This window comes from Gracilinanus agilis, chromosome 1, assembly GCF_016433145.1.
Source record: "Gracilinanus agilis isolate LMUSP501 chromosome 1, AgileGrace, whole genome shotgun sequence".
In the NCBI taxonomy this organism is placed as follows: Eukaryota; Metazoa; Chordata; class Mammalia; order Didelphimorphia; family Didelphidae; genus Gracilinanus; species Gracilinanus agilis.
In genome coordinates this window covers 253,922,550-253,938,237 of record NC_058130.1, presented here as the reverse complement: position 1 = coordinate 253,938,237, position 15,688 = coordinate 253,922,550, and the positions used below count along the sequence as shown (strand labels likewise).

At 37.4% G+C, this 15,688-nt stretch overlaps 1 protein-coding gene across 1 annotated transcript in view; it reads right to left on the bottom strand.

Moving 5' to 3' along the window:
* Positions 1-5,157: 5,157 nt before the first annotated feature.
* The window catches only part of PAX5 (paired box 5), a 340,144-nt gene continuing 329,613 nt past the window's right edge, over positions 5,158-15,688 (bottom strand). Inside the window, exon 8 of the mRNA XM_044679587.1 lies at positions 5,158-5,255. Within this exon, the coding sequence (XP_044535522.1) occupies positions 5,158-5,255 (98 nt within the window). The remainder of the gene's footprint in view (positions 5,256-15,688) is intronic.

Below are 15,688 nucleotides of genomic sequence, written 5' to 3'. Positions count from 1 at the left end.
TTATTTTAAAAAATATTTATTTTCTTTTGTCTTTATATCAGCCAAATTTCCTCCATTTAAAAAAAACAAAAAAGAAAATAAAAGGAGAAAAATTCAGAAAAACAGATTAATGTATCAAAAATTATGAAAGTGTATATAATGTACCACACTCAAAGAACTCACATATCTTTAAGTCAGTCAGTGAAGACTTCTTTTATTTAATGTGTTCCCCCTCCCCCAGGCCATCCTGGTTCTTTATAATGTAGTAGTATTCATTTTTTTAGCATTTATTTTTTATTGTTTTATGCTTGTTTTTTCCATTTACATCATTATAGTCATTTGATACATTTTCTTGACTTTACTGATGCTGATTTCACTTTACTATAATTCATACATTTCAATTCTTCTCTGTATTCATCATTGCTATTTGTTAAACACATTAATGCTCCTTTTCATTTATGTACCCCAATTTTTTAGCCATTTCTTGCTTAATGGACATCTATTTTGTTTCCAGGTCTTCACTACCTAAAATATAACAGCTATAAATGTTTTAGTGTTTATAGAGATTTATTTTATTTATTTATTTATTTATTTTAAAATTTCAAACCCTGAACTTTTGTGTATTGGCTCCTAGGCAGAAGAGTGGTAAGGGTAGGCAATGGGGGTCAAGTGATTTGCCCAGGGTCACACAGCTGGAACGTGTCTGAGGCCAGATTTGAACCTAGGACCTCCCGTCTCTAGGCATGGCTCTCAATCCACTGAGCTACCCAGCTTCCCCCTATAGAGATTTATTTTAATTGATAAACTTCATGGGTTATAGGTCTAATAGCAAAATCTTTGGATCTGAGGAGATGGATTTTCTGGCCATCTTATTTACTAAATTATAAATTGATTACAAAATCATTATAAATATTTATAGATCCATTTATAATATATTAATATATGTCTCTATATAACATCTCCAACATATTTCTGTCTTCAACTAAATATCCCAAATTGTGGGGAGTGTGGGCTATTTTGGTTTCTACTCTCTTATTATTAGTGCGAAGTTCTTCATCTTGAGAATGGTTTAAGCATGGTGGATAGTGTTTGAGTGGTGATCAAAGGAGGCAAAAATAGACTTGCCACTATAGTATCTTATGGAACAGAAAGACAGAAAGTGAAAATACTTGGGGGTGTTCATCAACTGGAGAATGGCTAAACAAATGATATATAAATCTAATAGAATTTTATTGTGCTATAAGAAACAATGAAGAGAATGGTTTCAGAGAAGCCTAGGAGTAATTATAGGAAATGAAGCAAAGTGAAGGGAGCAGAACCAGGAAAAGAAATAATTTATACAATAATAATGTAAAAATGAATAAACAACTTTGAAATACATAAGGATATGTACTGATGTAATGACTCCATAATTCTAAATAACTAATGACAGAGAATGTTACCGCCCACTTGACAGAGAGGTGGCAGAATAAGACACACCTTTTTGGACATGGACAAATATGAGAATTTGTTTTGATGATGCTTATTTGTTATACGTACATAAACACACATAAATATTTTTATGTTGTTTTGTTTTAGAGTGTGTGAGGGGAGTGAGAAGGAAAGAAAACTAAATGCTTCTTAATTTAAAATATAAAATTTACTGATATCCTCCATTGCTGGGGCTTCCCTTTCTACTCACCTCATACCAGAAATTAACTATATTTATTTTGTTTGTTTATTTCTTTATGTACATGGATTTTCTTATCCACAATAAGTAAATTCCTTGAGTGTAAGAACTATTTTTTTTTGTTTTGTACTTCTATAACCTAGCACACTAGAGAGGGAGCTGGTGGCACAATAGTTAGGGCACTGGATCTGCAGTCAGGAAAAATTGAATTCAAATTTAGCCTTAGACATATAATACCTGTGCAACCCTGGACAAGTTACTTAACCTCTATTTGCCTCAGTTTCCTCTTCTACAAAATGGGACTAATTATAGCACCTACCTCTCAGGGTTATTCTATGGATCAAATGAAATAATATTAAAAAAAAAAACACTTAGCGCAATACCTGGCATCTAGTAGGCATTATATAAATGCTTATTTCCTTCTCCTTCTCTGGCACACAGTTGGTGCTTAATGAATGCTTTTAATAAAAACAACCCTTTACTTTCTTTCTTAGTAACAATTCTAAGACAGATGAGCAGCAAGAGCTAGGCAAATGGGGTTAAGTGATTTGCTCAGGGTCACACAGCTAGAAATTATCTGTGGCCAGATTTGAACCCTGGTCCTTCCAATTCTAGGCCTGACACTATCCACTGTGCCACTTAGCTGCCCCTTGATGAATGCTTACTAAATTAAATTGAACTGAATATTATATTTCCTAGAAATGGTTGGGCCAGAACCTGACATAATACTCCAAAAGTGATCCAACCCTAAAGAAATGCTCAGATGTAACTTGTCCAAAATTAGACACAATATCTTAGAAGGAATCTGGAAGGAACTGGAAACACAGTACCACAAATGGGGTTAGGACTGGAAATGAATGCTCATAGGCAGTATATTACAATAGAGAGAGATCTGGATTTAGAGTCAGAGGACCTGGGTTCAAATCTGGTCTCTGCCATCTATTCTGTGGGACCTTTGTGGAAGCCTGTCTTGGCTTCAGTTTCTTCATCCATAAAATAAGGAAGGTTCAAGTAAGATGACTAGGTCTAAATCCAAAGAAACCTACATCAATTTTAACCATAACTATCCATCTGGTCTGCCAGAATTATACACAACAACGTATGGAAGAAAAGAGACAACATTTTGCCCAAAGTGTCATTTCCTTCTGGAACTCTGGCCTAGGGAGATAATTTTCAGTTAAAGTCATTAAACAAACCAGTTCTCAGCTCCATTCATCCCTGAAAACAGGATAGTTTATGGAATGACTACTTATAGATCTTTAAATCTAGCTCCCTGGGAAGGCCATTTCTAATGAAGAATATTAAAATGGCTGAATAGCCTATTAGTTCCAAAGTGGTTTGTTTAAGGGAAAGAAACATGATGAGTCAAGTCTGCTGGCCCAGTTGCTTAGAGATCATTTCACACCAAAAAACAGTCAAATAAAATCTTTTTAAAGGATAAAATATTAAAATTCACTACTGAAAGTCACATATGTTAATAGCTGTGTCTTCCATAAATCTGGAAATATGCTAACACACTGTATGTTATGATGGTTAGTTCCTTATTTCATCTATGCAAATTATACAACAAGATCTGAATTTTTCTGTCCAATATAAGGTCAAAGTGGGCTACGGTAATTAAAATGGATTCTATTTATCCTTTATATCATGTCTATGGTGAGATCAGCATTAAGGAACATGTATAAATTGGACCCTAGTGGGGTAGCTTTGGGACCACAAGGAGAGTAAATATTATATAGAGAGAATAATCTGCTTCTGGCTTCAGTCACAAGCAACTGATTTGGAAAAGAATGATCTTAAGTTGAGTCTCAGTCCCCTCAGAGTGTCTTTTCTTTGAATCCCTGGTGATTCTATTGTTTCAGTAATAAAGTAATTAAGCATCCAGGAAATTAACTCTTTTTTTTCTCATTTGAGCTTTATTGGATTAATGTTATTACCATCATCATCATCACCATTATTTAAATGAAGAAACCTAAATGGCTATACTTATTTGATAGGAAGAAGCCCAACTCTGATGTTCACTGGATAGAGCTGACCTACCAGATATATCCAATGGCTGCTGGTTTTCCAGTTAGGGATGACCCCAGGTTTACTGCACAACTGTAAGGTGCTTTCTCACCTGCTGCTGTGCTATCCGTGATCAGCACAGATCTAGACTAGCAGTGTCAAACAAAAATAGAAACAGATCCCCACTGCTATGTAAACAACAAATTAACATTACCTATGTAGTATTAAAACCTCAAATTAATATTGCCTCTTAGCATTATATTTTTATTTATTTTCTTAAACATTTCTCGATTACATTTTAATGTGGTTCTGACATATAAGGGAGTGTTATTGCTATATACGGTCCACAGACCACTGGTTTGACACCTCTGGCTAGACCACAGGGTCTATAGAAGGACTTTAACCATTGGGGAAAATTTTCTTTTAAATAAACCTTCCAGAAATAGAATAAAATTGTCTCCTTACTTCCTCCATGGTATTATTAATGATTTATCAGCATTCTAAGGACCATTGTTAAAACTTAGCATATTTGGAGCTATTATGACCTCTCTTAGAACTCATAACACTCCCATTATCTCTAAAATGTCCCTGTCCTCAAGTAGGTTTCCCTGATCTCTGGGAGCTGAACAGATCTAGACCAGATTTTGTAATGCTCATAGCAAGTATTATGAGAGAGAGTCATATTGGTCTATCGCTGTCTCTCCATTAGCACTTGAAAACTGAATGATTGGAAAGGGAAGAGGAATAACTCTGCCTTTGAGAGCATCTTCACTAAGCATCTTGGTTGAGAGAGAATAAACCACTCTGTACTGCCCCTCCTGCCTTTTCCTCTCACTCTTTTCTTGAATTTTCCTCTGTTGCTATTTTTCTCCTCCCCACTTTTTCTATTTCTTCTCCTCCCTATAATGGCCAAAGTAGATTGTTTTGGGGGATGGGGAGAGGGGAGGAAGGAGGGAATGGCCACCACTGGGGTACATGAACACAGAAGTATGGTACTTTAGAAAGTGCTTGACTTGGGGGTTAAGGAGACCTGGATTTGAATCTCACTTCTGACTTTTTCTGGATTCTGGACAATTCACAATCTTTCTGAGGCTCAATTTTCTCATCTATAAAATGAAGATAACAATAGTTCTACCAACTGTTTTGTAGGGTGGTTGCAAGGAAGGCCTGAAGGTTTGTAAAAATGTGCATTATGATGATGGTCAAGGTTGGGACATGTAGCCAGAATTTGTTTAAAACTGGTTCAGATCTTCTTTTTCCAATTGAAGTTTTTCCAGCTGAAGTTCTCCTTCAGGGAGTAGATTATAGGATATTGACCTGTTATTATTAGATTGTCCTCTACAGACTATGGGGTAATTTTTATGACCATTGTTTGGAGCAAATAGTTTTTTTAGAAGGAGGTTTATGGAGCATTGAATGATAACATAATGCACAGAGGAGAGTGGTAGGGCTCTGGAAGGAAGCATGCCTATGACACAATGGGAAATCAAAGAAAGTTCTAGTCAGTACTCACCTAGCAGCCCAGGATTGGGAAATCTCCAGGAATCATTGTATGTTGAATACTGTGGGTGACTATAAGGGCTTCCAGAAAATTCACTCCCTATATTTAATAAGGAAAAGAAAGGATTTGGAGTTTGGGGAGAGAGTAGGGGAGGAGAGGAGAGGAAGGAAAAGCAGAAAAGAAAAAAGAGGGAGAAAATCATTAATTTAACAATAAAAAGCACAGTTAGGCTTAGGAACAAAATCAGCATAGTCAAATAAATTCTGAATTGCAATTTGAAGTCATATTTAATCAATAACATGAACTGAGAATTAAAATTACTTTAGTAAATTAAATTATTCCATTCAACTCCAGCTTTGGTGCTTCTCTGGGGCTTGGAAGTGACCCTGGACACTTGAAGGCTATACCAGCTGAAAGTAGGCTTTATTGGATCTTACCAACCTAGAAAGGATGTGAGTGTGAGCCCAGAGAAGAACTCTCAGTCCGTGACTTGAGCATCAGCCAACTAAAATGATGAAAAGCTCATCACCAGGAAGATTTTTATTAAGTTATAACTTTTGTTGAGTCATATCAATTCATGAAGATCATCTTCTGAGGCATGGACCATAGAGTACAGATTTAGAGTTGGAAATAGCTGTAGAAGTAATCTAATCTAATCCCTTCACTTTGCAGACTGAGAAACCAAGGCCCAGAGACATTTGTTGACTTACAGGATGAGAGGATAACAGCTTTAGAACTGGAGGGAGTCTTAGATTTCATATAGTCCAACTCCTTCATTTTAAAGAGAGGAGATTTAGGCTCAGAAACTTAGTGAAATGACTTGTTCAGAGTCACATAGCTAGTATCTGGGGCAGGATTTGAATCCAGGTCTTCCTGACTTCAAATCTAATGCTCTATCTATTATGGCACAGTTCTCCTTTAATGGTCCTGCACATGTCCATGGTCATAAAGTTTGTGGATGTTAGAGCCAGTATTTTCTCTGAGGTCCTTTAATTATTAATCTAGCATTCTTTCTACTATATCACACAACACTTTAAGGACTGCAAAGTGCCTTGCATATATTATCTTATTTGATTCTTATAACAATCCTTGCTAGTATTAATTCCATTTTACAGATGAGTAATCTGAGGCTGAGAAAGCATAAATGATTTGCCCAGGGTAACAAAGGAAGAACCCCTCCAGTTCTAAAGTTGCTATCCTCTGATTCTGTAAGTCAGTTAATATAGGTGTTGGGAGTAGAATTCAAACTTACATCTTCCTGACTGGAAGCCCAACACTATCCACTCTACTAACAAGGTACCCCCGTTGTTGTGTTCAGTAGTTTCAGTCATGTCTGACCCTTCATGACCTGATTTGGGGTTTTCTTGGCAAAGATACTAGAGTGGTTTGTCATTTCCTTCACCAGCTCATTTTACAGGTGAGGAAATTGGGGCAAACAAGATGAAATGACTTGCCCAGGGTCACATAGCTACTAAGTGTCTAAGAGCAGATTTGAACTCAGAAAGATAAGTCTTCCTGACCCCAGTCCCTACATTTTATCCACTATGTCACTACCTACTTTAAGCTACCCCTGACTAATAAAATTAAGGTAACAATTACACAAAAAGGAAGGTGTATGGTAAATCATTTTATTTATTTAGAATATCAATTTTTAAAGGACAGATACTACTGTATTTGTGGGGGATAGATGCATCCTTCAGAGAGGGTGCTACAGAAATATGAAATTACTGTTTTCTACACAGAAATCTAAAATTACATGAGATCCTCTAAGATGTATGTTTCCAGAGATATTATTCTAGCCAGTATGTGAGAAAGCCAAAATGAACCATCTTAGACTGCTTTATAAATCTTTCATTTTTAGTGGATTGGGGCTTTTGCTTACTCCTAGTCTTTATTATTCTATCAACTTTTCATAGAAATAGAATAATGGAGGTAATATTTTTTCCTAAATTGTTCCAAAATGAAGCAAATCCTTCTGATCCTTCTTTAAATAATAATTATTGCTCAACTTTAGCATTGTGGCTTTTTTAATCCTCAGTGTGGATGGCATGATAGAGGATTGTGTATCTTTTCTCCCCTGATGTCATAAAGTTAATTTTCTAACTTAAAAAAAAAAGTTCTGCCCATTGTATTTTTTAAGAATGAACTGCCCATCTAGAGCAGTGGTTTCCAAACTTTTTTGGCCTACCGCACCCTTTCCAGAAAAAATATTACTTAGTGCCCCCTGTCACATACTATCACCACCCCCTCACAGTAATTCACAGCCCCCAAATGCGCCTGTGGCCATCACCACCTCCCTGGATCACTGCAGCACCCATGGGGGGTGGTGGCGCCCACTTTGGGAATCACTGATCTAGAGGATTGTGTTGAAACATCTAGTAATGGTAGACCACAGAGACAAAATACTACTACTAATAATAGCTATTATTTATATAATGCCCACTGTTTGCAGGCATTGTGTTAAGCACTTAACAATTAGTATCTCATTTGAACCTCTCAACAACCCTTTAAGGTAGATGCTGTTATTATCTCCATTCTACAGAAGAAGAAACTGAGGCAAATGGAGGTTAAGTGACTTGCTCGGGATCACATAGCTTGTAAGTGTCTGAGGTTTGATTTGAACTCAAGCCTTCTGGACTCTACACCTGATGTTCTATCTGTTGCTCAATCACTGTTCAATGTTACATGCTCTGCCAGTTGTAGATGTGATATTGATTAGTTTTGTGTAACTATTTGATACCATGCATTAATGAAACTAGGGATTTCTCTTTGTTTGTTATAAAGTAGGGTACTATGTATGGATTGATGGCTATTTGGCAGTGACAACGTATAAAAACGAAAAAAGAAGACCAGAAACAAATCCTTTGAAAAACAATCGATATGAAACAAGGAAGATAGGAACAAATTCAAGTAAGGAGGCCAAACACAGGAGTCCACAGATGGACAGCAGAAGCAAAAAGAAAGAGAATGAAGGAAGGAAAAGAAATTATATGGAGATAAGATCCATGCTGAACTATGATATGGCAAACAAAAATGGGACTCTACACTGAATGTTAAATAAAATTAAAAGGAACTGAAATCCTCTCTAATGATTTGAATAAAACAACAATAACTACAAAAACTTACAGTTGCAATAGAAACCAACTTGCTCAGACAGAGATTAAGCTATGCCTGCCATACAAAGACCTTGGGAAATAACGGAGAGCCTTGTCAACAAATGAATGAATCAAGGGGTCACAACTGCAGCAAGGCTTTCAGCTTTCCTCTGTGCCTGAAAAAGATGGGTTCCCATGAGTTTAGAATGGGATGAAGTAGGAATAAGAAAATATCAGCAATGAAAAATCTCTGTTGAGTGATTGGTGCAGCCATGTAAGGTGGAATGTAAAGAATGATGTCAAAGGACATTGCTTTCTAGGAAGGAATTTATAGTGAGATGACAATAACTGATCTGGGGAGATGAGAGACTCTCTGAGTTTAAGATGAAGAGGATTCTGACTTCAGTTATGATTTATAGCTGAAATTATAAGGTGATTTTTGTTGTTGTTAAAGCACAGTTCTGAATAGTCTTCTACTCAATAAACTCCAGTGGCTCCCTATTACTTCACAGATCAAATATAAACTCTCTTCATCATTTAAAGCCCTTCACAGTCTGATCATAAACTACCTTTCTGATCTTATTGCATATTGCTTTCCTCACTTATACAGTGATCCAAACCAAAATTGTTTTTAAAAAATTACTCTTTATACATGATATTCCATTTTCTATTTCTATCCCTTTGCATTAGCTATCTTTACTCCTCTGTAATGGACCTATGGGTTTCTGCTAGTTCAGGTTGACCCTTCCCATAATCTATCTATTTTGATTCTATACTTCTTTTGTATCTGTGATTACTTTGAAGTTTTAGACCCTAGAATCCCTAGAATCTTTCCTGCTGGGTCTTCTAAATGTACCACCCCCAATGAGTAATTTAGTGCTAGTCCTTAGACTCTCTTGTGAACTTCATAAATACTTTTTGAATAGTTTGTGAATTAAAGCGACCCAATTTTGGACCAGCTAATTGGGAGCAAGGATTAAGATCATGAATAGACCAGGTAAGCAGGAGATGATGAATGATGAAATTCTTTCTTTTTTCTATTTCTAACTTCCTCTAAGCTGAGGCCCATGGCTATATATGATGGTGGAGTTATTGGACAATACCAACGAAGGGGGTTTTAGCTCAACTTTATTCTGAAATAAGCATTTTCCTTGCTGAAAAGTAGATTGGAGCTCTTGTGGTTCTAGAATAGAAACCTAGAACTCTAAACTTATGGCAAACTGCCAAGAATTGTGAATTACCTTGTGTATGATTACCACTACAGCAAATATATTGCTCATAATTGCCAGATGATTTTTTTTAGTTTTCCAGAAAGCCACTAGGTAGGATATCTAGCATAATTTCATAAGCTTGGAAGTTAACAATATTTTTTGGACAATAGAAGCCACAGAAAATGTGATTCAACCAATTAGAGGCAATTAATGTACCAGGCGGTCATGCCATTCCCAGTTTCATGGAACACAGGCATCATTATCTCAAGTTCAATAACATTAGAACTTTGGCACAGCACCAATAATATTAGACACCAGTAACCCATAACTGGAGGCAAAGTCCAACAGGGGTCCAAACCAACCACTCCCACAAAACCAAAGTTCTGATTGCTTCTTTGAGACACTTATGGACTAGGCAGTCCATCTAACCCGTAAGGAACTAACTTCTTTCTTTCCTGGAGCCATTATTACAACTCTACCTTTTCCTAGAAATAGTACCAATAAGTTATCATGGATCCTCTGATAATAAAGCAAATCAACAAGAAGGGAGAATTGGTAGAATATTAGACCATGATTTCCTTGGGGGAAGGGTCTTCCTTTTGATTATTCTTGTATCACTAGCCCTTAGCACAATGCCTGGAACATGGTAGGTGCTTAAAATGCTTATTGATGGACCAAACAGATATGTTTCTTTCATTCAATAATTTTTATGAAATACCTACTATATAAAACATAACATTCTAGGATTCTAGATTCTAAAAGAAACATACAAAGTCTAGTTGGCAGAGGCCCTAGTCTTGAAGCTAAAACTATATCGCATAAGAAGTGGGGCATTAATTTAGAGCTGGAATGGATCTTAGAGCTTATCTAGAACAACACCATCATTATATAGATGAGGAAACTGAAGCCTAGAGATGTTAAGTGACCTGTCTCTGGTAATAAGAAAATGAAGTTTCTCTTTCCAAATCCAACACTTTCCCCAAATTTGGTCCTAGGTAACCATTTCTGAATTAACCAATTAGAACATCTCTGCTGTCTAAAGAGGGAAAATAACTCTCAGAAACTCCTGTTGCATTAGTCTTGCCTTGATATTTTCAGAAGAAAAGAGAGAATAAGACTCGTGATGCCATTTCTTTAGATCCTTAGAGATTTCCTTCACCACTTGAACTGCAAGGCTGAGCCCACATGCCATTCCTCATGTGTCCTACTTCTTCTTCTCAATGTTAACTTTGAATAGTCCCTCCCTAGGTTGAACCTTGCAAATAAGGGGATGTAGAATGGGTAGATATGTAGATAAATAGATAGATAAATAGATGGATAGATAAAGAGGTAAAGAGGTAGATGCATAAATGCATAATTTGATAGACAAAGATAAGGAGGTAGCTGGATACAAAGTTATATAGACACATAGACACTAGATAAAGAGATAGAGAGGGAGATAGATACATAAGTACTTAGCTTTATAGATATACAGTGATAAAGAGGCATTCAGATAAGAAGATACATAAATACATAGATAATAGAGGGGTAGATAGGGAGGTATATATATAAATACATAGCTGGATATACATACAGACAATGCTAAGGAGGAAGGTGGATGCAAAGATACATAAACATCTGGATGATGGATAAACAGATAGCTGATAGATTGATGAGAGATGAGAGAGAGAAGAGACAGAGAGAGACAGAGAGAGATAGAGAGATAGAGAGAGTCTTCTCTGAGAAGCTCAGTTTGAAGATGTTGGTTTCTTTCCATCCTCTTTCCAACTCACTCACAATGACTGCATTATCTACAGCTTTGCTGTGTACACTAATCAGTAGAAGATGCTGGTTTTAAAAACAATAAGCAGCACTCCAATGAATTGCAGTGAACAGACATTTCATTTCCCAATTCTTTTCTCTCTTTGGCCAGCCCCACTTACTACCAGCCCCCCGCTTCACCCCCCTCCATGCAACCACACGCACACACACTCACATCTAGAGGCCTCTCTGGGGGACGCTCTAGTGCCTGACAGGCTGAGGCTTCCAATTCTCTGTTTTTTATGCCTCAGTGGTCAGGGTGTCAGGTTTCTGCAGTACAGACCAGCCAAGAGCTCGAGGAGTCACTGAACACCATCAGTTCAGTGACAGTACCACTCACTTCATCCCACATACTCTGCATATCCATCAGCCATGCGAAGGGAGCACCAGAGACAGAGACAGTGAGAAAGACAAAGAGAGAGCGACACAGAGAGAAGATGACGGAGACAATGACAAAGAAGATGGGAATAAAAAGTCACCAGTTCTGTTACTGCCGTCACAGGCCTTGGACCAACAAATGGTACAGGAGTACAATGAAACTCTGTGAGATGAACGAACCCTGCATGAGTGCCTTGAGATTTCGCCAGATAGCCCAGGGTCCATCAGACATACTTCTTGGCAGCACTATTTAATGATCAGTCACTAAGGATAAATACTACATTTAAACTACCCAGGGATGGGAACATGGAGATAGAAAGAAGAGCCAGAAAAGGGGTAGTTCTGTTCACTGCATCTCACTTGACTTCTCATTCTTTCATATTAAAGACACCCTTCATTAAGATTATCCTCTGACAAGGACATTGAGTCACTCTTCAACATAGCTTTGAGTAAGGCTCATTATTTTTTGCTTTTTTAAAAAAATGAAACCTTCATCTTCTGTCTTAGTATCAATATTAAATATTTGTTTCAAAGCAGAAGACCAGTAAGGGCTAGGCAGTTTGGATTAAGTGACTTGCCCAGGTTCACACAACTAGGAAGTGTTTGAGACCAGATTTGAACCCAGGACCTACCATCTCCAGGCCTGGCTCTCTATCCACAGAACCACCTCACTGCCCAAGTAAGTCTCATTTCTAATAAGTCCTTAGGAGAGAAACAGTGACTGACACTAAAGGGACAGTGTACTAATGTCCTCAACTACCCCATTCACTCAGTGGATATGTTTGTTGACTTTAATTTCCAAAATAGGAAACCAGATAATTTTTTGAGGGGACAGAGCCAAGATGGCGTCTTAGTAGCAGCAAAAGCTGAAACGGCTCTGACAATCCTTCCAAACCAATCTTCAAAAAGCACCTCAAAACGACAGGAGCCAAAATAGGACACCAAGGATTGGAGTCCTTTTTCTGTCCACATAAAATAGTTAATGTCTGGAAACAGAATGAAGCCAAGTATTTCCTTAGGGTTCATGACTACACCTAAATTAGGCAATTAAATGATTTCAGATATTTCTCCACTCAAGACACCAGTCATCCAGATAAAAAGTGAAAAAACAATTCGGTCACTCAGAAGTTTTCAAACATCTGAATTTGGCACATAAGACAGACAAAATCGAAAGGTTATTTAATTATGTATCTGGAAGTATAAAATTTTCAAAAAAGTCTATGGATCATTCTTGGGAGAACAATAATACTTAAAAGACTTAATTACAGTCTTTGGGGATACTTTCTCAAGAATTTTCATTATAGAGAATACTTAAACATTTCTAAAAAAATTTTTTTGTACTCTAGGGAAGGATGTAATAGGGACTGAGGGAGGAAAGAGGACAAATGGACAAATAAGTCAAGAAAAGAAATCCCCTATAACCACTTGTGAAAGTTGGCATGGAGACCAGCAGATATTAATGTAGGGGGAGGTGAGGATTTTGATGAAAATATGCTTGACTATGATCTTGAGAGATGAGAGAGAATCAATAAATCAACAAATATTTATTGAGCACTTCATAGGTACAATTTCCTTGGCTAAGAGCTATAAAGGAAATAAAGACATAGACTATATGGTTCCATAGTGTCAAACTCAAATAAAAACAGATCCCTATAGGCTATATATTGACTTAGAAAATCTCACAGGAACAAAGAAAGAAAGAATAAAGGAAAGAAAGAAAGAATAAAGGAAAGAAAGAAAGAAAGAAAGAAAGAAAGAAAGAAAGAAAGAAAGAAAGGAAGGAAGGAAGGAAGGAAGGAAGGAAGGAAGGAAGGAAGGAAGGGAGAAAGGAAGGGAGAAAGGAAGAAAGGAAGGAAGGAAGGAAGGGAGAAAGGAAGGGAGAAAGGAAGGGAGAAAGGAAGGGAGAAAGGAAGGGAGAAAGGAAGAAAGGAAGGAAGAAAGGAGGGAAGGAAGGAAGGAAGGAAGGAACATGGAAAGAAATGAGGAGGAGGAGGAAGAGGAGAAGAAGAAAGACATATTGAGAGAAGAGAGACAAGGGGGGAAAAGGCAGGACTCTCTGGTACAATAGGAAGTTCTACATGGCTAACTGTAGAGCTTTCAAGATCTAAAACATAGGTTGTGAAATACTTGAGTATGCCTCTATTCCTAAAGGTCCTTTATCAAGATAGATGGATAGATAGATAGATAAGATAGATAGATGAAATCTCTCTTGATCTATCTATCTCTGTCTCTGTGTATAGAGATTTCTTACACAGACATATTATCCTTTGGCAGTCTGATGAAAACTATGGATCCTTTCTCAGACTAACATTGTTAAATAGATAAAATAAGATTACAAAGGAAATTAATTATATTGAAATGTAGTTATCAAAATGTCTTTAAAAGTTCATGACGCTAGGTTAAGAATGTCTTATCTAGAGTGAGAAAGAAACTTTGAGAGACCACCTAGCCCAAGCCTACTCCAACCCCACACCTACCCCCCACCCATTTTACAGAAGATGAAACTGAGACCCAGAGATGAAATGATTTTCCCCAGGTCACACAAGTAGAAAAGTTGGGATTCCACCCCAATCTACACTCCACCATGCTGGCTCTCATTTCCCCCATCTCCTCCACATTCCCCACCCCCTCCTCACTATCCCTGCCCTTCTGAAAAGAACAGGTGTTTTTATCACCTTTTGGTGAAGGAACTCACTGTAACTTTCTTAAATTAAGAATCACGTGACTTTCTATTTGCTTTCTATCGTTTTCTTTTGTGGAAGTAATCATATGGGCCATAAATTTCTTCAGCAAATTCCAATAACAATTATTATCCAGGGAGTTAAGATATGCTTGACTGCATGGAGAACAGGGCTAAATACTGCACTTAGCAACCAAAATGTACACAGCAGCTTGCAGATTACATATTACCATTTTGAAATAGCTGCACATACCTTTAAAAACCTATTTTTAAAGGGACCTGTCGACCACGCCAAGATGGCATAAAAGTTTAAAGTGTTCGATGAACAGTGGAAAGACCATTAGCTAAAAAAAATAAACTTACACTAAAGAATAAATACACAAAAAAGGCTCAGGCCATCATTTTCATCACAGCTGGTAATCCACAATATTGGTGGTTTAATTAGATCAGCTGGGTTTCAGGTAACATGCAGGATGGCATTACCCACTAATAAATGTAAATAAGAGAAAAATATATAATTACTGAGCAATAATGTGAGAAAACAAGCCATATTTATTCAATAGAACTCATTCTCCTCCTTGCAACAAGCTGCCAAATAGCTGTTGTAATAGGGGTCAGTCTATTGAAAAGAAAGTGCTCTTTCTTCACACATTGAATGAGACCCATTTATTATTTTAGAAATGAGAGGAAAGTTCTTGTGTCCTTTACCAATGAGAGGACAAGCTACCAGGGAAATTTTCCTTATTTTTTTTTCTTTTCTTTCTAGTCTCATAGACACAGGTATCAGAACTTATTCTCAGTTGGACAATTGCAGTAATATCTCTGTATTCCCAGCTTGAACTGTCCATTCACTATTAAGAATCCACGGTGATTAAAACAGACTATGTGTCCAGAGTCACTTGATCTTACTGTGCCTCGGTTTCCTCATATATAAAATGGGGGCGTTGGTCTAGGTGGCCTCTAAGGTCTTTTCCATATCTTAGTCAATAACTGTCTATATCCCCTGACTCTGACTGGTGCCTTATCTTGGCAGGGACTATGTCTCCACTATGTCTCCACAAAGCTTCCTGTGTTCTCCTCCACATGCCCATTTACTGTTATCCCCCCTCTCCTTTTCAGCATCCCCTGTGTGTTGTCCTTCCCTATTAGAGTAAACATTTCTTGAGGGCAGGGCCTGTCTTATACATTTTTCTTTGTATCCTAGCACTTGCCATGGTGCCTAGCACATAGTAAGCACTTAATAATCCTCTCCTCTCCTCTCCTCTCCTCTCCTCTCCTCTCCTCTCCTCTCCTCTCCTCTCCTCTCCTCTCCTCTCCTCTCCTGCATCTGTGGCAGGAAAAATTCCTAGGGTCCTATATTAAATTCTC